The sequence below is a fragment of the Cardiocondyla obscurior genome, linkage group LG08 (assembly GCF_019399895.1).
Source record: "Cardiocondyla obscurior isolate alpha-2009 linkage group LG08, Cobs3.1, whole genome shotgun sequence".
Classification (NCBI taxonomy): Eukaryota; Metazoa; Arthropoda; class Insecta; order Hymenoptera; family Formicidae; genus Cardiocondyla; species Cardiocondyla obscurior.
In genome coordinates this window covers 3,081,448-3,107,413 of record NC_091871.1, presented here as the reverse complement: position 1 = coordinate 3,107,413, position 25,966 = coordinate 3,081,448, and the positions used below count along the sequence as shown (strand labels likewise).

The 25,966-nt window shown below is 36.3% G+C and overlaps 5 protein-coding genes across 6 annotated transcripts; 3 read left to right on the top strand and 2 right to left on the bottom strand.

The window, feature by feature from the left end:
• The first annotated feature begins 295 nt into the window (after positions 1-295).
• Not1 (CCR4-NOT transcription complex subunit 1) lies at positions 296-12,345 on the top strand. Of its 2 annotated transcripts, none has more exons than XM_070660970.1 (19): positions 296-1,059; positions 1,776-1,988; positions 2,439-2,873; positions 2,951-3,241; positions 3,342-4,285; positions 4,381-4,534; positions 4,712-5,701; positions 5,812-6,144; positions 6,234-6,347; positions 6,418-6,666; positions 6,758-7,051; positions 7,205-7,447; positions 7,766-8,182; positions 8,285-8,551; positions 8,633-8,853; positions 8,931-9,137; positions 9,380-9,500; positions 9,718-11,246; positions 11,476-12,345. In XM_070660970.1, exons 1-19 carry the CDS (start codon positions 958-960, stop codon positions 11,549-11,551), a joined length of 7,200 nt encoding a protein of 2,399 aa, XP_070517071.1. In that variant the 5' UTR covers positions 296-957; the 3' UTR covers positions 11,552-12,345. The 2 variants fall into 2 exon arrangements, with proteins under 2 accessions (XP_070517071.1, XP_070517070.1); XM_070660969.1 differs by having other exon boundaries at positions 297-1,059; positions 9,380-9,506.
• On the bottom strand, positions 12,307-17,009 carry LOC139105082 (pyruvate dehydrogenase phosphatase regulatory subunit, mitochondrial). Its single transcript, XM_070660976.1, has 14 exons — positions 16,265-17,009; positions 15,920-16,132; positions 15,689-15,852; positions 15,419-15,582; positions 15,160-15,343; positions 14,804-15,009; positions 14,412-14,727; positions 14,161-14,318; positions 13,923-14,071; positions 13,458-13,665; positions 13,303-13,392; positions 12,994-13,173; positions 12,701-12,901; positions 12,307-12,602 (listed from the first exon to the last, which is right to left on the bottom strand). Exons 1-14 carry the CDS (start codon positions 16,510-16,512, stop codon positions 12,393-12,395), a joined length of 2,691 nt encoding a protein of 896 aa, XP_070517077.1. The 5' UTR covers positions 16,513-17,009; the 3' UTR covers positions 12,307-12,392.
• Positions 17,010-17,207: 198 nt separating this feature from the next.
• On the top strand, positions 17,208-21,493 carry Atpsync (ATP synthase, subunit C). The gene is made up of 5 exons (XM_070660978.1): positions 17,208-17,408; positions 18,374-18,467; positions 18,621-18,719; positions 19,645-19,750; positions 20,764-21,493. Exons 2-5 carry the CDS (start codon positions 18,423-18,425, stop codon positions 20,925-20,927), a joined length of 414 nt encoding a protein of 137 aa, XP_070517079.1. The 5' UTR covers positions 17,208-17,408; positions 18,374-18,422; the 3' UTR covers positions 20,928-21,493.
• Positions 21,494-21,529: 36 nt separating this feature from the next.
• Positions 21,530-23,910, bottom strand: Ada3 (transcriptional adaptor 3). The gene is made up of 2 exons (XM_070660977.1): positions 23,657-23,910; positions 21,530-23,567 (listed from the first exon to the last, which is right to left on the bottom strand). Exon 2 carries the CDS (start codon positions 23,449-23,451, stop codon positions 22,114-22,116), a length of 1,338 nt encoding a protein of 445 aa, XP_070517078.1. The 5' UTR covers positions 23,452-23,567; positions 23,657-23,910; the 3' UTR covers positions 21,530-22,113.
• A 362-nt stretch (positions 23,911-24,272) lies between these two features.
• Positions 24,273-25,808, top strand: Ecsit (evolutionarily conserved signaling intermediate in Toll pathway, mitochondrial). The gene is made up of 2 exons (XM_070661259.1): positions 24,273-25,321; positions 25,446-25,808. Exons 1-2 carry the CDS (start codon positions 24,433-24,435, stop codon positions 25,706-25,708), a joined length of 1,152 nt encoding a protein of 383 aa, XP_070517360.1. The 5' UTR covers positions 24,273-24,432; the 3' UTR covers positions 25,709-25,808.
• Positions 25,809-25,966: the final 158 nt, after the last annotated feature.

Here is a 25,966-nt window from a genome sequence, read left to right as displayed (position 1 = left end):
CCAGGTCCAGAATCTCCGGAGACGCTTTGCGCAATTGTGGATCGCCACCGGCTTTGACAACCGTTCGTCGCGTCCTCTGGTATAAGCTGACGCGACTCTGATTGGCTGATAGCGACTAACAATTCGCTTTTCCGTCGGCGACGGAAGCCTGAAGGCGCCAATGTATAGGATCTACCATTTTGCATCTCTTTCAAGGCTCTCTCTTTCTTCTTCTCTCTTTTTGTCCGCGCAGACGCAAACGTTCATCTTTCGCCCTCTCTTTCCGACTATCGTGGCTTCAGTTTCTTAGACGGCGACAATGGGCATGCAGAGTTGATCCTTCGTACGTCCATGGTTTCAGCATTCGGGTCCCGATTAGTGGTGAGACAAAGAGAAAGAGGGAAAAGCGAAACAACGTGCCGTTATTTTACATCATCTTGGACTGCCTCAAAACGCAAGAATCTCGCACGGTAATTGCGCAGCTTGATCCCAAGAGTTTTTCCATCATGACGGACGAATCCGACCGCGAAGAGACGGCATACTGGCGGTGACGACACTTGGCGCAGTGTAAGGGATAGTGAGGCTGTGCGCGTGCGGGATCGGCAAGGAGAATCGCGAATCCTGTTTACCGCCGGCGACCACAACGGTCAGTCGAAAAGGACAGAGGCTGATCTATAGGCGAACCGAGACTAGTTACGTGTGTGCGTGTGTGTTTTTATGAGATTTCCCTTCTTCGTCCGTGTCGTGCTCGCCATGACGTTGCTGTGAAATCCGTATCTTAATAATATCAATCCCGATGTTGGCCGTAGGATTGCGCCAATGTAACTTTCGTACTTTTAACGTGGTGGTGATAATCAAAGGCGGCAACGGCGACAGCGGCAGCGGCGACGTCGGCAGCGACGGCGGCGGCGGCAACTCGTGGATACCGAAGAAAGCTTCAAACGCGTTTGAAGCTTTCGAGGTCGTATTCATGGAACTATGAACCTGGACTCGTTGTCTTTTACTTTGTCACAGATCAGTTATTTGGTTGCAAATTTGAGTAAGAAAAATTTCGAGGACAGCTGCCGGGAAATATCGGGTGTAAGTATCTCCATCGGAACGCTCGACATGTGCTCGTTTACGTCCTCCAACTTCCTGCTTTTTCAGATCATCCTTTTTTCTTCCTTTCCTCACCTTTATGAATTTCTCTTTTCTGTCTCATATGCCTCTCGAAAGTTCTGAGCGACCTTCTATTTCCCCCACTTCCTCTTACACTTTTCCTCTTTGCTGATTGTAGATTCCTGAGAGGTACAAGCGAGATGTTTGTGTGCTTCTTTCAACCCTGATCTTACCAGTATACCACATAATATCAAATATATATTTCTCATGGAGCACAGTGTACATATATATCATTAGATTGTATTATTATTGAAACACTCATATATCAAAAAATATATCGAAATATCCACTGTATTTATCCTCTAATGTATCTCTTGAACTTAAAAAATTTTTTTGTTTATATACATATAGGTGATATTTGCTTTTTATTGTTTTAACTTTATAAATAAAAATTTCTTTATTCTCTCGCTCACATTTTACATACACAAGTACATTTTATTCTTTCTTGTTTCTTTTATCATCAAGATTTTTTCCTTCCAAATTGTTAATTTATTGTGAGAGTATAAATATGCGAGTATTGAAGCATTGAACATTTATTTGAACATTTATCAATATACATGTTATATTAATGCATTGTGTGCAGAGCTACCAAAATTTAAATGCAGAACGATTGTAGACTAATTCTGATTTTTTCGCAGTTGGTGCAGTGGCATGGTCTAGAGGCAGATCGTCATTTGTTGCGCGATCTAATCTCGAGTGTTGACTTTTCCAAGGGTGAGCTGTTAGACTCGAGCGCGAAAGATTATTTTCAAGCAAAGTTACTGAAACAGGAGTGCAATAGCTTATTGAGCAAACCTGCTTTTATATCTACTTTGTGCTTTGCTATAGATAATCCTTTACATCATCAAAAGGTATTTATAAAAAATTATCTATATTACTACTTTAAAGCCGAAAGTTAAATAAATTATAAGAACCGTATATTATTTTGCAAAATGTGTAATGGTAATTGATTAGTTAATTGAAGCATTTGGGCGAATAAATGCCTTGAAAATTGTTGATTGGATATAATAACTGATACATCGGAAAGTGACGATGTGCTCGCGACATACGACGCCGAAAAACATTCTCCTGCCGCGTGTTTATTGTTGTTCGCAGACTCTGCCTATTTTCTCGCCGTCGTCTATTTCGTCCATTCCACAACTTTCAAACTCGTTTGTTCCGACGTTTTAATTAATTATTCAATACCATTTCAATTTTTATAAAACAGTACGCTTTTTTGTTTCAAATTTCTATGATCTACCATTTTTGGCTTTAACACTTCGTATGTACATACACTATAAATACTTTTGTATATTTTTCAGTCATTGAATCCTTCTCCAAAGTTTTTTATCAATTTGAAAAAAACACTTGGCTTGACTTTGGTACAGGAAGTTGCGTTTGCAATTGCGTTACAGCATTCGGAAAACGCTGAAATTCGTGTTTTAGCCTTAGAGCACACTCAGAAGCAACTGCTTGAGTTGATAAAGAATTACATAAATTCTGAAACAAGTAATAAACATCACGAAGGTGGTTTGCACGACTCATTGCCTCAGGTTCTTCATCTAGTACTCAGCCAGGCTTTTCATACTGCCAATCTATACAACCTACCTGCAGAAACGAAAGAAAAATTTCTTAAACACTTGCGGCGTGACTTTCCTCGTGAACTGGTACCTGTAGTGTTAGCACCATTTCTGTATCCGGAAGACGAGGAAACTTTACAATTCAAAATCGAGCTAAACATGGCTGTCACTCAAATGGTAGTAAAATATTTATTTATAGAATTTTCAATAATTTGTAAGTTGCACAATAAATTAATTTTATTTTTTAATTTTAGGATAGCAACACTTTAGTAGAGTTAATTATGGAATTAGGATATAGCTTTACTAGTAGTATAGAAGAATGTCGATCGGCATTAATGGGTGCCAGGGAGATATCTCCAGCGTGTGTAGCGCGTGTGCTATCACAAATGGCACGTACATGCAGCAATCTCGACGATACGGGAAGTCTGCAAACATTTTGGAGTAACTCTACCACTTCGCAAGATTCTAATAAAGAAAAACCGTCAGACAGTATCATTCCCACAACATGGAACGTTGAAGTATTTGTTTTAACAGTGAAAGAGATAGTAAGTGCTATATCTTTATAATTAAAAAAATTTTTTTACACATTTTATAGCAATAAATAATAAATAATACATCTCCAATAATTATTTATTTACATTTTAGCAATCTACATTGTCTTGGAACGAAGTCATCTTAAAGTTAGATCATCCAGAGTTTCTAATCAAAGATAGACAAGGCTTAAATTTATTAATTACGGGTCTTAAATTAGGTCTACAGCAACCACCGGGATACATATCCGAATTTCCCGTTGAGTTATTCTATCGGTTTTGGGAAAATATAGAAGGCCAGTTTTCTTTGATTCAGCAAATTCTCAAGTGTCCAGATATTTTTTGTTTCGCTGATCATCACTATCATACAGTGATAGTAGATGTACTGAAAGCGGCTCCTGAGAGTGATAGCAAAGAAGCGCAAACATGGCGATCAATCAACATGATAGAGTTGCTTTTACACATGGCTGAAAGAGGATTATACAACCCTGTGCAGGAGCTCTTTAAATGGCCGATTCAACATTGCCCAGACGTGCTTATTTTGGCATTGCTGCAAATAAATCCACCTTTTACATTATTGAGACAAGAAATGTTTACTACGCTACTACCGATCTTTCTCGGCAATCATCCGAATTCTGCTGTGATACTGCATCATGCATGGCATGCTAATAATCCTAAAATAAAGACACTTATAATGCATGCCATGGCAGATTGGTACACGCGAGGTGATCACGATCAGACAAGATTATCACGAATATTGGATGTGGCGCAAGATTTGAAAGCGCTGTCTGCTTTACTTAATTCACAATCGTTTCCATTCGTCATTGACCTTGCCTGTTTAGCTTCCCGACGAGAGTATTTGAAGTTGGAAAAGTGGTTAACAGACAAGATCAGGGATCACGGAGAAGTTTTTGTTGCCGCATGTGTTAAATTTTTACAACGGCGATGTCCTCAAGTTATGGGTCCTGGTATCAAAGAAGATACTATTGTTCCAAAAGCCAGTCAGCTACCACAAGAAACACTCACCACAATTTTAGCTTGTTTACAAGTTTGTGCCGGGTACGTTTTTTTTTTTTTTAATTTATGCAATTCGTCAATAATTATAATTACATAATAAAAATTACATATGATTTTTCTGTTATTGCATTTTGTAGAAATGTCTCTCAAGAACTCTCGGATTTAATAATGACAATGGTGCAGAATTGCAGCCTAATGTTGAGTAAGAGTACTATGAATAGACCACCACCACCAGGAGTTTTGAGACATCGAGGTTTAGAGCCCTTTAATCCAGCAACTTTGGGAAGCCAAGTATATTAACTTTTTTTCTATATTTATTTTTTATTAACAGATATAAATACTTATTTTTACTTTAACTTTTAATTTTTACTTTACTTTAATTTAAATAAATTTTCTATTACTGCAATTTAATTTAAAATTCTACTTAATGCGTATATAATAATTAATTACGTTAATGTTTTTTTACAGCTGTTTTCTTCAAAACAAGTGGATCCTCTTGGCAATATTAGTACAAGTCTTGCTTCTATGGGCCTCGGTACTGGTCTTGGTCCTCCAAGTAGCTCCGCGTTTAATCTGCCTGGCGCACTAGGTCCCCTGGTTTCGGCACCCGGATCTCCTTCTCGACTTATAGGCCCTTCTCCAAGTCCATTTCCTATATTACCATTGTCTTCGCAATTACATTCGGGTCCGGTTGGCGCTCAAGGACCGTCTGTACTTCCCGGTGGTACGATAGGTGGATTGGGGCGCCTTGGACCACCAGCTGGTATCGAAAAAGCAAGAATGCCGGAAACTTCCAATTTATTTCCTGATATGGGACAAAATGTCTCCAAAGAGGTCGAGGACGAAGCTAATAGTTATTTTCAACGTATATACAATCATCCACCTCATCCAACTTTATCAATTGACGAAGTACTTGATATGTTGAAAAAGTTTCAAGACTCTGGTATCAGAAGAGAAAGAGAAGTGTTTAATTGCATGTTACGAAATCTATTTGAAGAATATAGATTTTTTCCGCAGTATCCAGAAAAGGAGTTGCAAATAACTGCACAATTGTTTGGCGGAATCATTGAAAGGGGTCTCGTCAATAGTTACATGACACTTGGATTAGCTCTTAGATTTGTTCTTGATGCTCTAAAAAAATCAGAAGGCAGCAAAATGTATTACTTCGGAATCACAGCTTTGGATCGGTTTAAAAGTCGTTTGAAAGAATATCAAACCTATTGCGAGCACGTTAGAACGATTCCGCATTTCGCTGAATTCCCACCTCATTTAGTCGAATATATAGAATATGGATTACAAGGACAAGAACCACCATCGAGACCACAAGGTCCAAAAACTTTAGCGGCAATGCTCGCTCCAGTTACAACCCCGTACAAAACTATGACTACAACTACTATCACAACTAGCACTACGCAAGCAAAACCATCTACAACCCCGACGACGTCTCTCTCGGCTAGAGTAAGTTTAATAATTAAAATTCTTAATAATTAAATAATTAAATAATAATTAAATAAAATAATTAAAATTTTATTTTGTATGTAAATAACACAATATATTTATTTCCGTAGCCTTCTATGCCTTCAGTTGCCAATGCGACTAATATTGATACGTTGCTTGTTGCAACAGACAAAGAGGAAAAAATTACGACACCTCCTGAAGCTTTGCAAGACAAAACTGCCTTTATTTTCAATAATCTTAGTCAGTTAAATCTGCAACAAAAATGTGATGAGATCCGTGAAATTGTTACGGAAGAATATTGGCCATGGATGGCGCAGTATTTAGTGATGAAGCGTGCCAGCATAGAATTAAATTTTCATGCGTTATACTCGAACTTTTTGGATTGCATAAAATTACCTGAAGTGAATAAAATGGTCACGAGAGAAACGTTTCGAAATATTAAAGTGAGTAAAATTAATTTTGTGAATTTTTTTTATAGATAATTATTTTATTTTAATTATAAAGTTATTATGTATATATTATTTTATTTTAGGTTCTTTTACGAAGTGACAAAGGAATAGCTAACTTTTCTGACCGATCATTGTTGAAGAATTTAGGACATTGGCTCGGAATGTTAACGCTTGGCAGAAATAGACCTATTTTACAGGTATATTATCATGCAAATATGAATGTATATCGTATAATATGAATTTTATTATATTTTAATTATCTTACAGATAGATATAGATCTAAAAAGCTTACTCGTTGAAGCGTATCACAAAGGGCAGCAAGAACTTCTTTACGTAGTGCCATTTGTTGCAAAAGTGCTTGAAAGCTGTGCGAAAAGTCGTGTTTTCCGACCACCTAATCCATGGACCATGGCGATTATGAACGTTTTAGCCGAGCTCCATCAGGAACCTGACTTAAAATTGAATTTAAAGTTTGAAATCGAAGTACTTTGCAAGAATCTAAGCATCGACGTTGCAGTAAGTGTACTATTAATTCATTTTATTTCAGTTATATACAAATATTTTCTATTACATGCATTTATTAAAAATAATTTTGGCTTTTACGTAGGAGCTAAAACCAGTCATTTACTTGAAAGATCCTGAAAAATTGCGTAATCTAGAATATCAACTGTCACATCCGAATAAAAAAACAGAAACGACTAATAATCAACAACAAACTCAAGGACCTATAGAAGAGTTAGTTGGGCCGACGACGAGTAGCACCATTAATCCTCAAACTGCCCCACCTGTAAATACGACACCTTCATTGCCAGCCGGCCCACCTGAGCCGCGATTTAATTACATGGATATATCTGTAACCGGCATTGCTAATATATCTCAACATATTACTGTTAACAATCAGGTATATAAAAATTCATTCTTTTACACGAAATGTTTTTATTTTTATCAAATATTACGAATGCTAGGAATGATGGAGTACTGCATGTTAATATAGAAAAATCAAATCGTATGTAATATTCTATGCGTATGTAATTTAACCTAAAATGGGTTTCAGTTACCTCTGTTTCAAACGCATCCTCATTTGAAACAATACATTCGCCCGGCGGTTGAGAGAGCAATTCAAGAATGGATTCACCCTGTCGTGGATAGGTCTATTAAAATTGCTCTTACAACCAGCGAGCAAATTGTGAGGAAAGACTTTGCCTTAGATCCAGAAGAAGTACGAATGCGTACAGCTGCTCGTCACATGGTGCGCAATTTAACTGCCGGTATGGCTATGATTACATGTCGTGATCAGGTAAGTTTATATTAAAATATTATAAAATTATAAAAATCGAAGTAATTGAAAGATTATAAGTGAAAAACATTATTTACGTTAACATATTTTATAAGTATATTCTATTTCTGTTAAAAAAAATATATATTCTAATATTTTTAAAGAAAAAAAAATTTACAAAGTTTTTAGTTTAAATTTTTTAACATTTTAATAAAATAGTTTTTGAAAGAAAATTTTTTTTTTTAAAAAAAAAAAAAAAGACTTCTATATCACTATATAAAAACGAAAATTGACAATACCATTTAATCAATGTGTTAATTATTCGTCCATTTCCTATAGATTCTAGCATCGATTAGCACGAATTTGAAACAAGCTTTTCTGCCAGCGTTGATCAGTCCGACTCAACAGCAGAAAGAACTTGTCGAACAAGCGGCAAATGTAGTCGCGGCTGACAACATGGAACTCGCGTGTGCATTTGTACAAAAAACCGCTATTGAGAAAGCAATACCTGAAATGGACAAACGACTGTTGAATGAATTTGAATTGCGAAAAATTGCCCGACAAGAAGGAAGAAGATACTGTGATCCCCTTGCTAAATATCAAGCCGAGAGGATGCCGGAGCAGATTAGGTTGAAAATGGGTAGCGTAACGCCTCAACAGATGGCCGTATACGAGGAGTTTGCAAGAAATATTCCAGGGTTTCTTCCACTCTCCGAACGGGATACGCAAGCGCTATTTATTCCGAAACCTATTTCTGTAAGGATTATTTGATTTATATCTTACATTAATATATATAAAAAATTGCCGATATAAAATTTCGTATTTTTTAATTTTTTATTTCTGTATTATGCCCTACAGGAAGCTCCTCTTACTGCTTTTACACCCAATTCTGCGGTGGCAGTTGCTACGGCGCAGCAAGTAGCAGCTTACGCAACCGTAACGGTCAGCAATGACGAAGTGGGTGCTATGTTGGAAAAACTTGCAACAGAAGTTGAAGTCTTGTTGGCTGCTATGTTACCTGCCGCGCCACCACCGCAACACGCTATTCTTCACAGTCTTCTGGAATCGATCGTACTTACAAGAAGATCAAGAGATGCTAATGCCGCTATGACATTGTTAAAAAAAGTAAGTTACACAAGTAAAAATAATATTCACTCAAATTGTAAAATTATAGCATGAACAGAACTAATTAACAATATATTCTAGGCCGTTGAAGGTTTACTAGATGGACCCATGTTCAACACCGGCGTTATCGATTCCGATAATCTAATACAACGGTACAGAGAATTGCATCTACGTATATTGAAATGTCTTCAAGATCCGCGAGCATACGGTATGCAATGGACTAACAAACATGTAACTCGTTGTCTAATCGAATGCCGAGAAGATTACCGATACAACTTCGAAGCCGTAGACTATCTCATAAGGTATGATATAAAATATATTTCTATTTCTCAAACAACGATGAAAGTTAATATTAATTAAAAACGATGTTATTTTACAGATCACACTTGATTAGTCTTCCGCAGTACGACGTGGCTATAGCACAGGCTATAGAATCAGGTAATGGCTTGGCAACGGTATTCGCCATGCAGCTAGTCCAGCTGTATTTAATTGACGAGAGACAGGCAACCCATGTAACCGAAACAGATTTATTTCATACGATCGAGATATTAGCTCGCATGTTGCATCACCGTTCACCACCAGAAGGGTACTATTATCAATATTACTTTCTGAAAAAAAGTTTAACAGTACAAATAATAAGAATTAATTGTACAAATAATAAGAATGATACAATATAAAACTGATGATTATTCTTAGTACGAAATAAGTAGAATGAGTGAATTAATATCGTCAATCAACAACAAATCTCTTGATTTTTTTATAAAAAAATATAATATATTACTTTTGTTATTTAAATGCGAGTAAATAACACGTTTTATTTTATTTCAGAATTTCGCTCTACAGATTAACAAACCTAGTAGAGTCTCTACGTGCCAATCACGATTCCGGTGTATTGGTAGATAGAGCTCCAGCAGGGCCTACAGCGCATATTCATTCTGGAATCCTGCAGGTGAGAGTAAGTAGATTGTTCAAATTCATTCGATCTAAGTAGGCTATTTCTGAAATTTTGTATTGCGTTTACGATTATTTCTCGACATTTGTCGGCATCATTAATCGCAAGAAATATTTTTAAATTATTTACGATGTCGACGAATGTAACAAAAGTACAAAATATGCTTTACGATCATCATATCATAAATTCTAAATATATATTATACGTTTTACAGGCTCGTGATTTCGACGATCCACCTGGATTGATGGATAAGACGGAATATCTGTTGCGCGAGTGGGTTCAAATGCATCATAATCCGCAATATGCACGGGATCCTACAAAGGCGTTCAGTATATTTGTTCATCAAATGAATATCCATGGAATTCTTAAGACCGACGATCTCATCACGAGATTCTTTAAACTAAGCACACAGATGTGCGTCGACCTTTGCTATCGAACCTTATCAGAAACTGGCTTAGCTCCTTCGATTATACGTGCAAAGTGCTTTCACTCATTGGACGCATTTGTACGTCTTGTAGCGTTACTAGTAAAACATTCAGGTGACGCTACTAATACGCATACCAAAATCAATCTCTTGAATAAGGTTCTTGGAATTGTAGCTGGTGTGCTGTTGCAAGATCATGAGATACGTGGCGCTGATTTTCAGCAGTTGCCATATCACAGAATTTTTATCATGCTCTTCTTGGAGTTATGTGCACCCGAACCAGTTCTGGAAGCTGTAAACTTCCAAGTTTTAACTGCCTTTTGTCATACCTTGCACATCTTGCGACCGGCTAAGGCATCAGGTTTCTGTTACGCTTGGTTAGAGTTGGTTTCGCATCGGGTCTTCATCGGCCGCATGCTGGCTATCACGCCACAGCAAAAGTGCTGGGGAATGTACGCACAGCTCCTTATAGATTTATTCAAATACCTCGCTCCTTATCTTCGAAATGCGGAATTGGCGAAGCCCGTAACTAGTTTATACAAAGGAACCTTACGGGTGTTGCTTGTACTGTTACATGATTTTCCGGAGTTTCTTTGTGATTATCATTATGGGTTTTGCGATGTGATACCACCGAATTGCATACAAATGAGAAATTTGATTTTAAGTGCGTTTCCGAGAAATATGCGCCTACCCGATCCGTTTACGCCAAACTTAAAGGTCGACATGCTGCAGGAGATAGCGCTTGCGCCGCGTGTTTTGACTAATTTTGCGTCTACAATTCAGCCGTTAACCTTCAAGAAAGAACTCGATTCTTATTTGAAGGCTCGTGCGCCAGTCACTTTTCTATCCGAACTTCGTAGCAACTTACAAGTATCGCAAGAGGCTGGTGTACGTTATAACATTCAGTTAATGAATGCTCTAGTGCTTTATGTAGGCACGCAGGCTATACAATTCATTCGTAGTAAAGGCCATGCTCCGAACATGTCTACAATTGCGCATTCCGCTCACATGGATATCTTTCAGAATTTGGCTGTAGACCTCGATACTGAAGGCCGATATTTGTTCTTAAACGCCATAGCAAATCAATTGCGGTATCCTAACAGCCACACGCATTACTTCAGTTGTACGATTCTGTATCTATTCGCTGAAGCAAACACCGAAGCGATACAGGAACAAATAACGAGGGTTCTTCTGGAAAGACTGATTGTAAACAGACCGCATCCATGGGGACTCCTTATCACATTCATCGAGCTGATTAAAAATCCAACGTATAAGTTTTGGTCACACGAATTTGTACATTGCGCGCCGGAGATTGAAAAGTAAGTATCATTTTCTAATTATTTATAGATATTAAATGCTAAAGTAATTTAATTTTTATAGCCGATATTATATATTTTATAGCCGATATATTAAATGCTAAAGTAATTTAATTTTTATAGCCGATAAATCGTGTATTAATTAGTTACGTAAAAAATATTAATTTAAGCACACAAGTTTTTTTTTGTAATGTACAACCGTGAAGTATAACTTTTTATTCTACTGTTCCAGGCTATTCGAATCCGTTGCTAGATCATGCATGGTGCAAAAACAGGTGCCTGCAACTGAGACAGAGATTCCAGAGTGATAGAGTGTTGCACTTAACTATTACTGTGAGTACAGTAAAAAATGAAAGTTAATGACTGGATATTGCGTGTAAAAAGTTTTTGATGTAGGAATAAATGTACTATCGCGTTAAATTTGTAAGACGGGTAGCTGCTAAATAATCGTAAATAAGTGTGCACTGATTTATATAATGTATAAGTGAGTTAACTATTGCGTTAGAATTTTAATAAGAAGGAACGTCGATTATAAGGGGAGCAAAACCTCATACACCTCATTAAACGTGTCTTTCGGAAAATGTATTTCACACTGTGTGTATTATATATAAATGACATTATACACATAACATGCAAATGTCAGTATATACATAAAAAAGTGTATCGTGGTGGAACATAAAGTTCATAAAAGTAACAAATGGTGTTCAACGAAAGATGCAACTATGATGAACGTTTCTCACGAATGTGTACGATTTATCGCAAATCTGTATTCGCAAGAGAAGGTATATAAGCATCAGAACATGTTATGTAATATGAGACATACTTGTAGAAAAAAACATGTGCTTTAGAAACTTATTATTTAAGTATACGATACGTTTTGAAATCTGTGACATATAGGCTAGGATACTAAAATACATATATAGATACAATTTTTTAAAAGGAGTAGTTACATAATGATATGAGAAATGACAGGCCCGATGAATGTAATTTATTCATATGATTCTTTGCCTGGAAAATTTCTACTGTGACATTTAAATTTTTCGATGTAGCAACTTCTGAGTGATACTTATTAAAGGATTTATTCAATCTTTTGCTATATATACATCGTTTGTACAAACTTTCAAGTTATTGTTATCTAAGCGAGAGATATTATAAAGAGTGTTGATCGCGAGTGGCGTGATAAGCATCTCTCTCCTTATCGGGGAATTTAGTCGGTAAATTCGGACTGTGCAAGTGACACTTTGCAGGATACATAATGCCCGCGACGTTAACTTCGTAATCACCCGATAATATATATTCATTCGTTACTTCTTGCGGTTGATCTTTCGAATCAAAGTTTTGCACAAATCCAAGACACACCTGTGAAATAAGTCGTTCAACAGATTATTTCGAGAGGAACAAATATTCGTGACGTTCTTGTGGATTTTGCAATTTTTTTTCAAGTAAGAGACGTTTACCTGTTTTTTAAACGTAAATCCGTAGCCCGTGGTCGTTGTCATTCCGCAATATTTTCCATTTCGATAAATAGGTTCGCCGCCCCAGCACCAAGTATCGAACTCAAGATCGTGATCGTTTAACAGTAATTGCACATACTTACGTTTGACTCCTTGCTCGCGCTGTCTCAAAAGAGCATCTCTACCTATAAAATCAACTTCCTTCTGCAGAATAAAAATTTCATATAAATTTATATTTAACTTGGATCTTTATATAAAATTTTAATCTTATAAAATATTAATCCGGTAATATTTACATCAAATTTTACTCTCCAGGATCTTCCGCATTCTAAAGGAGTAGTAAAAGTATCTAAGTCCTGTCCCCAAAATGCGTAAAACTTCTCGACACGTAATGCTCTCGTCGCATAATAACCAGCATGTTTTACTCCATATTTCGCTCCTGCTTCTATTAGTCTTGTGTAGACGTGCAGTGCAAACTAAAAATATAAAATTTAAAAAAGTCCGCAAGCTTAAAATAAGTGTTAAAAATGTGCTTTCAACGTCAATATAACGAAAAAGCAGAGACGGTATATTTATTCAATTTCGAGTTATTTGGAGAATTTTACCTCATTTGGGATATACAAAACGTAGCCAAGTTCTCCAGTATGGGTTAAATTCATTGTACGAATACCATTGGCAAGTCCAACATCCAATTCCTATAAAAGAAAAAAAAACCGAAAAACAATAATGTACTTTGAACTTTTTACTTGGATTACATTACCTTAAATGTAAAAAACGGAAAATTCTTTGGATTTAAATCTATGTCTGTCAATTCAGTTAACAGTTGTCTGGTGGCCGGTCCCATTATGCAAATTGCAGTATATGCCGATGTGACATCTGACACCGCGACGGATCCGTCTGCTGGCAAGTGACGATGGATCCAATTTTTGCAACGCGTTTGTTGAATAGTTGGAGCAATCATCATGTAACTAATGAAAAAAATTCTGTATGTATTCATATATTAATTTTTTTATATGTTAAGTGATCAGAGTTACTAATAATAGTAAAAAAAATTAGCGACTTTTATTAACTTTTAAAATTAATATATTCAAAAAGATGTCACAAAAAAAATATATTTTAATAATAATTTTATTTTTTTCTTATATTCAAAGATTGATTCATTTTCAATTGTATTATCTATAACAAATTGTCTTAAAAATTTATAAATTTCTTTATCATAACTTACTAATTCGATGCAATTCGCGCTAAACTACAATCATTCTCGTAACCACCACGGTCATTTTGCATACCGGTATGAATAATACTTCCCACAGGTACGTCTACATCATTTGAGCACAAATACTGCAATAAATCCACAACTTCCGTGTCGTTTGACTGAAATATTAAAGTAAGATGTTAATATCTTTTATTGCATACTTAAAAAAAAAGATATTGACAGAAAGAGTGAGTCTTTCGATAATTACCCATAAATCGATTTTAGTAAAGGAAGAATAATCACTTAAACCGATCGCTTCTCTGCAAGCGGCGTATTCTTGGCCGACTGCTTCAAACCAAGGTGGCTTACCAAAAGTATTCGTATAAGCTATTTTGTATCTCTGGAAACCATCAGGAAATTCCAAGTCTACTAACAATAAAGTATAAAATAAAAAAAAAAAAAAAATATTTATAATACGAGAAGTAAATCCTGAATTTTAACATAATATATGTAAATTACCGCAATCATCATCTGGTTGAAACCAGGATGGTCTTTCGTAGCCCATGACTTGACCAAAAACGGCGCCTGCGTCTCTAAGCTTTGGATAAATCGGCGACATTCTTAGGTTCCTTCCCGTTTTGAATTCAAGATGTGGATACTGCAAGGCGTAGTGCATTCCAGGCACCTCACGCACCCGATCACGTAGGAACTTGCGATTGTTATGCAGCCCGAGAAAACGCGAGACATCTAACTCGTACATATCTAACGAAGTCGAGCCGTTAACAATCAATTCCGCCGTTGCGCGACCGACTCCGCCAGCGGCGGATATTCCGACCTTTAGAATACCATCATTTATATCGAAGAATTTCGGGGGATCGATACGATCAAACTTAATCAGTTAATTAACTAACCGTTTTCATTCCGGCGGCCACATAATAATTACGTATTTCCGGTGCCTCTCCTACAATCCATTTGCAATCTGGAGAGAATGCTTCAGGACCGTTGCAGAGTCTCTCCAGAATTGCGTTTCCTAAGCTTGGAATTCTGTGCAACATCTGTTCGAGTAAAATGTGAAAGTGATCCCAATCTTCTGGCAAAAATCGTTTATCCGTGCTTTCTGAAAATAAAAATGTAAAAGTCACAAACCGCAATTATTAGTCTAAATAATTCGTAAACTAATTTATTCGATCAAGTAAGTAAATTAATAAGTAAAATTAATTATTTTGCTATAATTTATTCTCTAGAAAATTTCTTATTTATATCTAACCAGGAATAATTCCGTCTTCGAAAGCTGCTTTTGCAACCGGTTCAAAACCACCGGCTAATAATCGCCCTTCGTTCTCTCGAAAATAAATGTATCCGTCCAAATCGCGTATAACTGGTGTCATTGGATCTAAATTGGCAATAGGTTTAGTGTGTAAATAATAGTGTTCCACTGGATGGAGCGGTACCTAGATAACCAACGAGATATTAATTTATGTAAAAAAAATTTTTGTGCTAAATAATTCAAGTATTGCTATATTTACTTTGACGTAGGGCTCACTGAGTTTACCCACGTTCCGCGCCCAAAATCCAGCGCAATTTATAAAATGTTCGCATCTGACAGTACCATGGGTTGTTTCTACGGCTTCTACTTGACCGTTTTGATTGATAACTTTTGTAACTGCACAATTCTCAAATACTGTGACACCTAAATATTAAAAAAAAAAAAAAAAAAAACATGTATAAACAAATTTAATTTAAAGATTATCTATAATCAAGCTTCTTCAATTATCCAAACTTTCTAATTACAATACCTCTTTGTTGTGCCTCTTGAATCAATGTCAAACATATCTGATATGGATCACCAACACCATCATCTGGTATCCACAATCCTCCAATTAAATCCTCAACATGTAACAATGGGCAGAGATCTCGAATTTCTTCTGGTGAAACCAGGTGGCATTCAATATCGCGTGATCTGAGATATTAACAACATTAAACCACAAGCATTAGTGACAGTATTGTCATATATGCTAAATTCTTACACAGATTGTGCCTTCATTCGTCTAAATGATGTCATTCTGTCTCTTGTTCGTGCTAATGAAAGACTGCCACACTGCTTCCATCCTGTTGGAAGGTTTTTTTTCTCCAATTCCTTGTACAAGGCAATACTATCTTGAGCAAGTTTTACTTGTGTTAGACTAGGCTTGAAAGCTCCTACTAATCCTGATGCATGCCATGTTGTTCCTCCTCCTAATCTGATAGCAGATTAAAAAATATCTTAGTATCATAACAAATTGAGAATGTAAACCTATTAATAAGCTAACAATGCATGTAGGTATATTTTTAAAGGCATTATAGAATAAAATATAAAAAAAAAGATTTTGTACCTGCCACTTTCTACTAAAATAGTCTCTGACCCCAATCCCATGAGTGACAAGTGGTATGCCACTGCACCTCCCATAACTCCGCCACCGCATATAACAACTCGTGCTTCCTTCGGAAGTGCATTTTCCAAATCCTCGGATGCCGCTTTGGCCTCTTTCGCTGTCGCTTCTCCCGTTTTAAAGCTGCGAGACAGAACCCTTCTGCCTTGCACTGTGCATCTGCTGTACAACAGTTTGGATTGCTTCCACATCTTAATTGTTGAGCAAGATTTTAAAATAAAACCCTACTATTTTACGTGATATATCTTATTCTTATAATTCTTCTCGCGACTCTTGGCCACGACAAATACAATTAATTCGCTTTTCCGTCTCCAAGCATTTTTGGTGCTCGATCAGTAGTGACAATACTGATCTTTGCAAGTTGTTTTCAACCTGTAAAGTCCGTCGACACCGTATTTATATCGCTTGCCGTCATAACATTCGTGACAGACCACAGTCCACAGTCGGCGAACTCCCACCGGAGACTCCACATTTCAATCCGCGCTACGTAAACGTCAATGCTCCGAATGCGACGAGTGACGAGCCCCAATAAGAACTCCGTTTTCCCCTCGCGACTGATGTAACATCTAAAAAAGCAGAGCTCTCATTGGACATCGATGGTCGCTTCTCGAAAAGAATTCAAGAACAGCTCGTAAATTCGACAATACTTTTTCCGCTTTCTTTCCGCGTACATTCTAAAGTTATAAAAAAGAAAGAAATAAAAACTATCGTTCTTATCTCAAAGATTTCAACAGTTTATCCACTTTCCGCAATTAAAATGATCGATCGTAAGCCCGACGTTCAGCGCGCGTAATACGGCCTTTAGAGCGCGCACTGGTTTGTAACAGACGAGAGGTCGCTCGGCTAAATTCGGTTGGTCGATAAATACGATCGGGGCGCGTGGTAACACTCAGCGGCATCGTACGGAAGTCTTTCCATCGATAGTACGGTGAAGTTCGTCCCTTCGCGGTATTCACAGTCGAAACGAGTAGATCTTTCGCGGCTGTCTTGCGTACATTCGCCTCTGCTCGTCCTCGACTTGACATTCCAAGGATCAGATCCACCTGCGCTTTCGAAAAGTGCCACCACCCACTTTGGTATCCGCCAAGTAAGTGAAAAAAGATCAATCTTACGACCCGCGGCACTCCGTCCTAGTATTCTGTCCTAATATTCTGCTGTACGCTTCGTACAGCAGTTACTGGAAAAAAAGGAAGGTCTGCGTCTCGTGCACGTTCTAATATTTGTCAAAGATTAACGACCCCGTCGTGTATTCATACGGTCGTCTTTTTAGAGTCGATTGTTCTCGAGAAAGAGAGCGAGAGAGGCCATTTTTTACAGTAGCATGCAAGAGTTCGCCGCCCGGCATTTGTCGCCAAGATATCTCGAGCGTTAACATTATCTTACCCGCCTTAACTTAGCGCGAGATTGATCGGAGATTAGCTTTAGAGCTACGTTAGCGTAGGAATGTATTCGTTCATCGTTACGTCCGCACCGAGATGTTACGTAATATTCGACGTTTAGCAGCGAATTTATGTACGATCGCACGTATATTTGCAGTCATTAACCGATGATAAAGAGCTGCTTTTACCGAAATTCAATTAATTTAATCTTTTATTTCGTGTGAAATAATTTTAATTAAATTTTCGATTATTGAACTTCCGATTGAATTAACTAAAACTTTGGTTCATGTAGAGTTTCCAGCAACGAGTGAGGGTTATGTGACCAGCTATTTGCGTCCGGTTGTCATAATTTTGTCTAATTTGCGTAATGAGGCAGAAGATTTCTTTTTTTTTTTTTTTTCAATAAATCGGTGTAGATAAACGTGTCATCCATAGATCGTTTAGATTAGATGGCCGTGCGAGTGTGACAGTGGTGCGCCCAATGTGGGAGGGTCCTCAAGCCTTTATATTTGAACTCCTAGAAAGGTTCGCGGCCTAGATGGCGCGCTCGTCTAGCTAATCTATACCGAAACGAATTGATGCGTGCGGCTCTCTCGTTAGCAGTTAGCTTTACGGTGGTGGACGAAGTCTCGCTGCTGGTTTCTGTGACCGTGTGCGAATTTCCGTTTTCCAGACACTTTACGTAGCGTCCTGTGAGAGACCGCATCACACCGAACGTCATCATGTACGCGTGCAGCCGATTCCTTGCGCCAGTCGCTAAGTCCACCGTGAGTAGAAACAGAAAGAGAACTCAGTCACGAGCGGTAGAAAATTGTGACGAAAATTTCTACATGCACGTATATTATATAATGACCCAGCTGTGTTCGTGCACATTTTTTTTTTTTCTCTCTCACCCGTGCGACCTTTTTGCCTCGATGTAGCTGGTATCCGGCACCAGGACCTACCTGCGGCCGCTGAGCAGTGCCGTGATCAACCAAAGCCAGTACTTACAGCAGAATCAAATTCAGGCACCAAACTTGGTGAGTGACTTTTTTCCTCCCCCGTACATTGCATAACTTTTCGAGATTAAGGTTACATAAGTGAACGAACGTTGTTGTGCGAGATGAAGATTTTGAGGTCTTGCAATTTAATATTGTTAAGCTGAAAATTTGTATAATTAATAAAGCAGAATATATAAATTACTCGCTGGCCTTGGTGAGCAAAGTTCATCATTGAAGCTGTGCAACAATTCTCTGTTAAAATTAAACGTTAACGCTGCAATTAGGTATTAAAATTAAATATTGATTTGTGTTTAATAAAATTCAGTGAAATTTGAATACTTTGTCAGTCATGAATTATTACAGATATTTCACATAGCTACGCGTATGTGTGTGTCTGTATGTATTTTTAGATTCTTTGGGAAATTGACTGATAGTCTGTTAAATGTTGTTTTATTTAATTGACATTTTTTTTTAATAAAAAATTTTTTTTTAATTAAACAAAAATTTTAATAGGAAAGTGTCAAGGTAGTAATACTTTTTAAATGAAAAATATTTAGTAGGTAAATAAAATAATCTACTGTTTATTCATTATAAATTATATTTTAATAATGTAATTTTTTTGTCTTATAATATTTAAATAATGAATAATGTATAAACGATAATGTGGAAATTATTGGTCATTATACTCGATTATTATAAAAAATAATTACATTCGAAATAAATAAATTATTAACTCATAAGATATGAATAATTTTACTCATATCTTTATTATTGCATGATATTGTCTGCACAGACTTTAGTTTACAACAAATGCTTCTCGTTTAAAAAATATTATAGTCGAAACATTTTTGTATACTTGCTTTAGTGTTTGGTCAAAATATGTTATTAAATATACAAGTTGTGAGATATTTTGCATATAACAAGTGAAAATACTGGTAATACTTAATTATTAAACTTTGTGCAGTCACCTATTGTGCGTAGCTTCCAAACTTCCACAGTCAGTCGTGACATTGACTCGGCTGCAAAGTTCATTGGTGCTGGAGCTGCTACCGTAGGAGTAGCGGGATCTGGTATGTATTTGCAAAAATATTATATTAATTATTAAAAAGAATATTTTGTAATAACAGTATTTAAAAAACCAAATAACACGTTAGTGATATATAAAAATATATTTTAATAACAGTTTATGGTATAATAAGTCAATAAGACATTTGAATTGAAAATATAAGAATCTTTTCCGATCTTTATCAAATGTAATATAAATAATTTTAGGTTTACTAGTTCTTGCTTTTTGTATTTTATGTTTAATGTCTTTAATGATAATTTGAGAAAAATGTATAAAATTCGTAAAAAAAATTTCGGTTGTGAAAATTAAAAATAAATCTCAAAATTGCACATTTTTTTAATACAGCACGATTAAAATTGTTTCTGTTAATGTTATAATTTTCATTGTCTATACAATGTCTAAAACAATTGATTTTTTTATAATATTATATTGTTCTAAATATTATGTAAGTAAAAAAAAAGAAAAGAATTTAATTCTAAGATTCTTATAAATTTTTTACAAAAAGAAATTTTCGTAAATAATTAAATGTGTATTATAGGAGTTGGAATTGGTTTGATTTTTGGGTCCCTAATACTTGGCTATGCACGAAATCCTTCCCTGAAACAGCAAATTTTCAACTATGCTATCCTTGGATTTGCGCTATCTGAAGCAATGGGTCTCTTTTGTCTCATGATAGCGTTCCTCATATTATTTGCCCTTTAAACCCGATTCCATCAGTCACATCCCTTTTCATGGAAGTAAAACTACCAGCATATAATCCTATTTTTTGCACGTAATTCTTAACTTAAGTAACGTATATAGATGCAAACTCGAAGTAAGCTTCAAGTTTAAATAATATTTATAGATGTATATACATAATTATGTAATGCACCTTTTAATAAATATTAAAATTATTTAAAAAATACCTCATCAAGAATTTTTGAACGTACAATATGTTTGACACAAGTATTGATATTTTTAATAAAATTATCCGTTTTATTACGTAACACTTGTTCCTTAATTAATGAATTATTTCAGGTGCTGGAATTGGATCTGTATTTGGTTCATTAATCATTGGCTACGCCAGGAATCCTTCCCTGAAGCAACAACTATTCTCATATGCCATCTTGGGCTTTGCCTTGTCCGAGGCTATGGGTCTATTTTGTCTTATGATGGCGTTCCTGCTCTTATTCGCCTTCTAATCCACAATATCCGTATAAAATATTGCTGATATAGTTTTTAGTGCGTCACTGCCGAGGCAGCGTCCTCTAATTCTAGAGACGGCGGCTGTCTCTGGTTGCGCGGAATGCCATGAAATCATTAGAGAAGCTCCAATTTTTCATGGTTCGGTAGGGCGCGACGGCGCGACAATGAACAAAAGATGGAAACTACAACATGTCATTGTACGGACCGTCCCAACCCTGTCCAAGCCTTTAGCTTGTTTATAATTATTTCATGGCCTACTGTCTCATGTAGCATATAACTCACATTGTTGAATTTCTTTGTAATTAATGAATAAGATATTGAAAGTTGAAATTACAAATGAAAAAAAAAACGACAAACTTCACTTGCGTACCCGTATAAGCATGTTCTCTGTTAAAATATCCTATGTGACAGGAACTTTTCGAGGATTTATTTGTTATTTAAAGAACTCATCATTGTTGTGCCGTCGTGTACGCACTTTATGGAAATAATTCTTGACGAAAAAAAAAAAAAGAGAAAAACTGTACAGTAATACCGAATAAACATCTTTATCGCCATGGAAAAATCATGAATATTTTAAAATATCTGCTATTTCCTTTTCGACCCAATGAATAAAGGTATTAATGGGTAAAAAATATAACAATAATTTTCTTATATAAAATAATTGCAAATATTATGGAAAAATTAAATGCTTTTGTATTTCGATTTAGTAATTATAAGACATAAGTGTAGCACACAACGTTTTTATGTACAATAATGGAATATTATTTTGATAAAATTAACTTTTAGTGAAAAGTATTTTTTTTAATGTCTAATTATTAAAACTTAAAATTTTCGATATCAGAAATTAAAATTAATTATATAATATATTGCTAAAAATATGTTTGATTTTATTCTAATTCGAAATTTTTTATTTTATTCTAAGGATTCTCAACCTATATTACACAAATTAGCTTTTATTATAATATTTGTAATATATATTTACATGTAAGACATCCTTATTTTTGTATGTTAAAATTTAATATAGGTTACTAAATAGACCTATATATTTCGTATAATTTTTTAGTACACTAAATCTCTCAATGAGAGATAAATTATGACTTGCAATATTATATATTCATAATACAAAAAAATTACAGTAGATATTTTTTATAATAATTACTTAGTTCAAAATTTATCGTTAAATTATTTAGTAATATTTAATTGTTCTAAAAGACTTTCTCTTTCTCGGAGACATGTCCATGCTTTTTCTTGATCTTTCCTCGTCAACGGTACTTTTCTCTGTTTCGCCAAGGTTAATTTCTTGTAATGGTCTATCACCTCGTTATCCGCAATGTTAATTTTTCTTTTCAATGCTTGTCGTTTGCTCTCCTCATGAGCCAGATTTAATAATCTTTCCAGTTGCATAACGTTATGATTCGATAATGCAGAAAGTTCCTGTTGGCATCTTTTAATTTCTGCAAGAATCTCGTCATCCTCTTGATTCTTTTTTTGTGCATCAGGTTCTAACAGGCCTTGATCAACTAATTCCTTGTGCATCCGTAATTCCAAGTTCATGGAATTCTGAATAGTCAAGTCTCTTAAAACGGGCTGATCTCCATCGCGGAATAATTTATTTTCGATGTTGTTATTCGCAACATACACATTCTCCTCCAAAAGTGCAGAAACCAATCTCTGAGTAAGAGGCCCCGCAATGCTGTTCGTCTTTTTATCGCCTTTAGATATCAGATGTGACATATCTGTACGAGTCTTTTTCTTTTCTCTATTTGGATTAGCCGCGTCTTCCTCTTGTAGTAAATCGTTATGTGCCCACATTAAGCTGTAATGACGACCCAAAGACGGAATCTTTTTGAATTCGCTTATGTCGCTGTGTGTAGTGATTAATTCTTCCAATAATTTAATATCCTCAGGCATGATGTCGGTGCAATAAGGATCTACTGACGCCCAAAATTTGTTAGGTGTATCATTTTTTGGTAAAATTGGTATTTCAGATTTGGATCCTTCAGCTCTCGAAATTTCATGTAAATTTGGTAGTACTTGACTGGTTGAACTCCCTACTATTTTCTGCTTAAAAAGCTTCGTGTGTAAAGGTGACTGACTCTTAGTGTTGACTTCCTTTGTCTTAAACTTCTCTTCACCGCGCGCTTTTTTATCGAGTAAAGATAAACTTTTATTACTTTTCGATCTTCTGTCTCTACGTTCTTCTGCTGAGGACAAACTGGCGATCTCGTCTTGCAGTGTGCGATGACGTACAACAACTGCAGACAAAAGAGTTTCAAGCTCTAGTTGTAGTATATCAAGATCTTCCATTCCGACACCTTCTTCCGCCGAACGCTTTAAGATGCTAGTGTATCTCGGCAGATTTCGGCTATTGTCAACTGTTTTTAGAAGAAACTGAGAAGTCGTTGGCTCTGGCGTTTCCGCAGTTGCATCAGAACTTACCGCTGAAGACTGTGCAATCTTTCCAGATTCGCGTATCTTAACAAGAGCTTTTTTGGAATTCTGCTTTCCTTTCCCAGACATAATGTCCAATAATCGGAGATATTTAATCGCATAAAATAACTGTCACTTCAAATAGAAGCAACTACTATTGTGTAACTAATTTAAAATGTTTTCAAGTAGATAATTTCACGTTGTACCTGTAATTATAATTATTAAATGCTCGTGAAACAGGCTGATGAACATTGCCAAATATCAAATTACAATTATCAATTGTTCGCTTACTTACTTTTGTTTTTTATAAAATATTAATATTGTAGGCTATTGAATATAAATAATGGTGTAAGAGCACGTAAATGAAGAAAATCTCGACATTTAGGGTTAGAATTAGAGCCGAGACCGAGAGCTCGAGCCTCGAAACAGAGAACCCACCTGGGAATCGTGGCTTACGCGTACAGATATAGAGGCTCGTTCATGTGAAGCCAGGCGCTTCGGCTGCCGTCGGATAAAGGAAAAGGCCAGAGCTATATACTGTCTGTCTTACTCTTTCGCGGTGTCGCCAGCAGTTATCGCAGATCGATTCGCGAAAGAGTAGGACAGACAGTGTATAGCTCTGGCCTTTTTCTCTATCCGACGGCAGCTGAAGCGCCTGGCTTCACACGGACGAGCCTCTGCATCTGTACGCGTAAAAGCCGCGATAACCAGTTGAGCTCTCTGCCTCGAAATGCCAAAATGAGTACGTCAGACTTCGCTTTGGTGGGTTCAGCAAAAAATCGCTCAGTGAGCTCTTGCATTTCATTGCTAGATATATTCAGATCTTAAAGAATGTTCCAATCAGATGTAAGAGCTCATCGAGCGATTATTTGCCGAACGCATCTAAAGTCTCTTAAAAATCTCAAAGCTTTGGGCCAATCCAAAATGGCACGCAAAAGAGAACACGAAAGTGAGGTTGGGTGGTTACATGTATTCGTAGCGCACCATGACCTCACAGACACGAGAATTTTATGAACGAAACTAGGATTAATTGCCCAAATATGACGTGCTAGAGGATATTTTATCGTCGACATGCTTTCGCGGATCATCCGCAGTATTCTCGCGTCGAATGTCACCGCATTGTTGCGGCAACCGGTGTACGAACTAAAGGGCCGATCGTTCAGCCGTGCTATTCACACGAGCCGAGAGCGAAATGAGAAAAATGACAAGAAAGATGAAAAGTCGGATATTATACTCCACGCATTTGCAAACGTGGAAGAAAAGAAGAAGGAGAGCTACCTGGAAGTCCTCCGTCAATACAAAAGTAAGAATGAAATGAGACACGGCCATGTGGAGTTTATTCGGATCGCTTTAAGATACATAGACGAGTTTGGCGCGAACCGGGACCTGGCAGTGTACAAAGAGCTACTGGACGTGCTACCCAAAGGCAAGTTTGTCCCTCGCAATTATTATCAGACGATCTTCCTACACTATCCCTTGCAACAAAACGTCGCCGTTGATGTACTTTCTAAGATGGAAGACAACTGTGTGATGCCGGACAAAGAGATGCAGGATCAGCTGCTGAACATCTTTGGGAAGCATGGATTGCCATTGAAAAAATTTTGGAGAATGATGTACTGGATGCCCAAGTTTGCCCACCTGAATCCTTGGCCCTGTTCTAGACCAGCACCTAAAGATCCACAGGTGCTTGCTAGAATGGCAATGAGTAAGATGTCCAGTGTGGATGTACAATCTGAAGTTACAGACTTTGATACCAAGGATGTGGAAGAAGCCATTGAGGATACCTGGATTGTGTCTGCAATGAGTAGATTGCAGGAGGAGCTATTGCAAAGGCAACCTGTTGATACTCCTATTTATGTTGAAGGGCCATATACAGTTTGGGTTGCAGATCAATGTATAGATTATTTTATTTTAAAAGGAACAGCTAGAGAAATAAAGAAGGTTGAAATTAATATTGATGGTAAATAATTTAAATTGGTTATTAATTTAAATTAAAATAAATATTTTATTTGGGTATTTAATTGTTTAAATATTTAGGTAAGATCTTTTAAAAGAAAAATACTGATACTGATTTAATTTTACAGATGTTTCAAATATTAAAATTCCTTTCTGGGAAAGTAGAGAAATAACTTTTCCACTGACGGTCCATGAACAAAGTGATGGTATATATTTTGCAATGTGTGCTACTGGCACATCTTCAAAAGATTCATTATTATCTTGGATACGATGTCTACAAAAGAAGAATCCCATTTTGACTGTAATTCCGGTAGTGTTCAAATTAATGTCGTCCACGAGAGAACAGTTGTTTATTGCTTCTGGTGAAAGTGAGAAACAAATAGTGCAGTAAAATATTGTAATATTAATAATACAGTAATACTATACAAATTTTTAAATTATTAAATATTGAATAAATAAAAAAATAAATATAAAAGTCTTATTTTAGAAAAGCTGTGTTGGATTGAATCTAATTTATTGTTAAAGTAATATCCCTGAATGCCACTAACCGAGAGAAAGCATAAAAAAAGCAGAAAAAGCTGCTTTACAACTGTTATAACGATGGTGAATTTAATTGGCGTATGCTCTTAACTTTCGTATAAGAAACACG

What these genes read in the sequence shown, in the direction of transcription:
- Not1 (XM_070660969.1), top strand. Translation starts at nt 958, where the DNA reads ATGAACCTGGACTCGTTGTCTTTTACTTTGTCACAGATCAGTTATTTG. An exon ending in AAACGTTTCGAAATATTAAA is followed by an intron (nt 6,145 to 6,233) that starts GTGAGTAAAATT and finishes ATTTTATTTTAG; the next exon opens with GTTCTTTTACGAAGTGACAA. An exon ending in CTGGAATCCTGCAGGTGAGA is followed by an intron (nt 9,507 to 9,717) that starts GTAAGTAGATTG and finishes TACGTTTTACAG; the next exon opens with GCTCGTGATTTCGACGATCC.
- LOC139105082 (XM_070660976.1), bottom strand. Translation starts at nt 16,512, where the DNA reads ATGTGGAAGCAATCCAAACTGTTGTACAGCAGATGCACAGTGCAAGGC. An exon ending in TTTTGTATATCCCAAATGAG is followed by an intron (nt 13,174 to 13,302) that starts GTAAAATTCTCC and finishes TTATATTTTTAG; the next exon opens with TTTGCACTGCACGTCTACAC. An exon ending in CCTGGAGAGTAAAATTTGAT is followed by an intron (nt 12,902 to 12,993) that starts GTAAATATTACC and finishes TTTATTCTGCAG; the next exon opens with AAGGAAGTTGATTTTATAGG.
- Atpsync (XM_070660978.1), top strand. Translation starts at nt 18,423, where the DNA reads ATGTACGCGTGCAGCCGATTCCTTGCGCCAGTCGCTAAGTCCACC. An exon ending in CGCCAGTCGCTAAGTCCACC is followed by an intron (nt 18,468 to 18,620) that starts GTGAGTAGAAAC and finishes GCCTCGATGTAG; the next exon opens with CTGGTATCCGGCACCAGGAC. An exon ending in CGTAGGAGTAGCGGGATCTG is followed by an intron (nt 19,751 to 20,763) that starts GTATGTATTTGC and finishes GAATTATTTCAG; the next exon opens with GTGCTGGAATTGGATCTGTA.
- Ada3 (XM_070660977.1), bottom strand. Translation starts at nt 23,451, where the DNA reads ATGTCTGGGAAAGGAAAGCAGAATTCCAAAAAAGCTCTTGTTAAGATA.
- Ecsit (XM_070661259.1), top strand. Translation starts at nt 24,433, where the DNA reads ATGCTTTCGCGGATCATCCGCAGTATTCTCGCGTCGAATGTCACCGCA. An exon ending in GGTTGAAATTAATATTGATG is followed by an intron (nt 25,322 to 25,445) that starts GTAAATAATTTA and finishes TTAATTTTACAG; the next exon opens with ATGTTTCAAATATTAAAATT.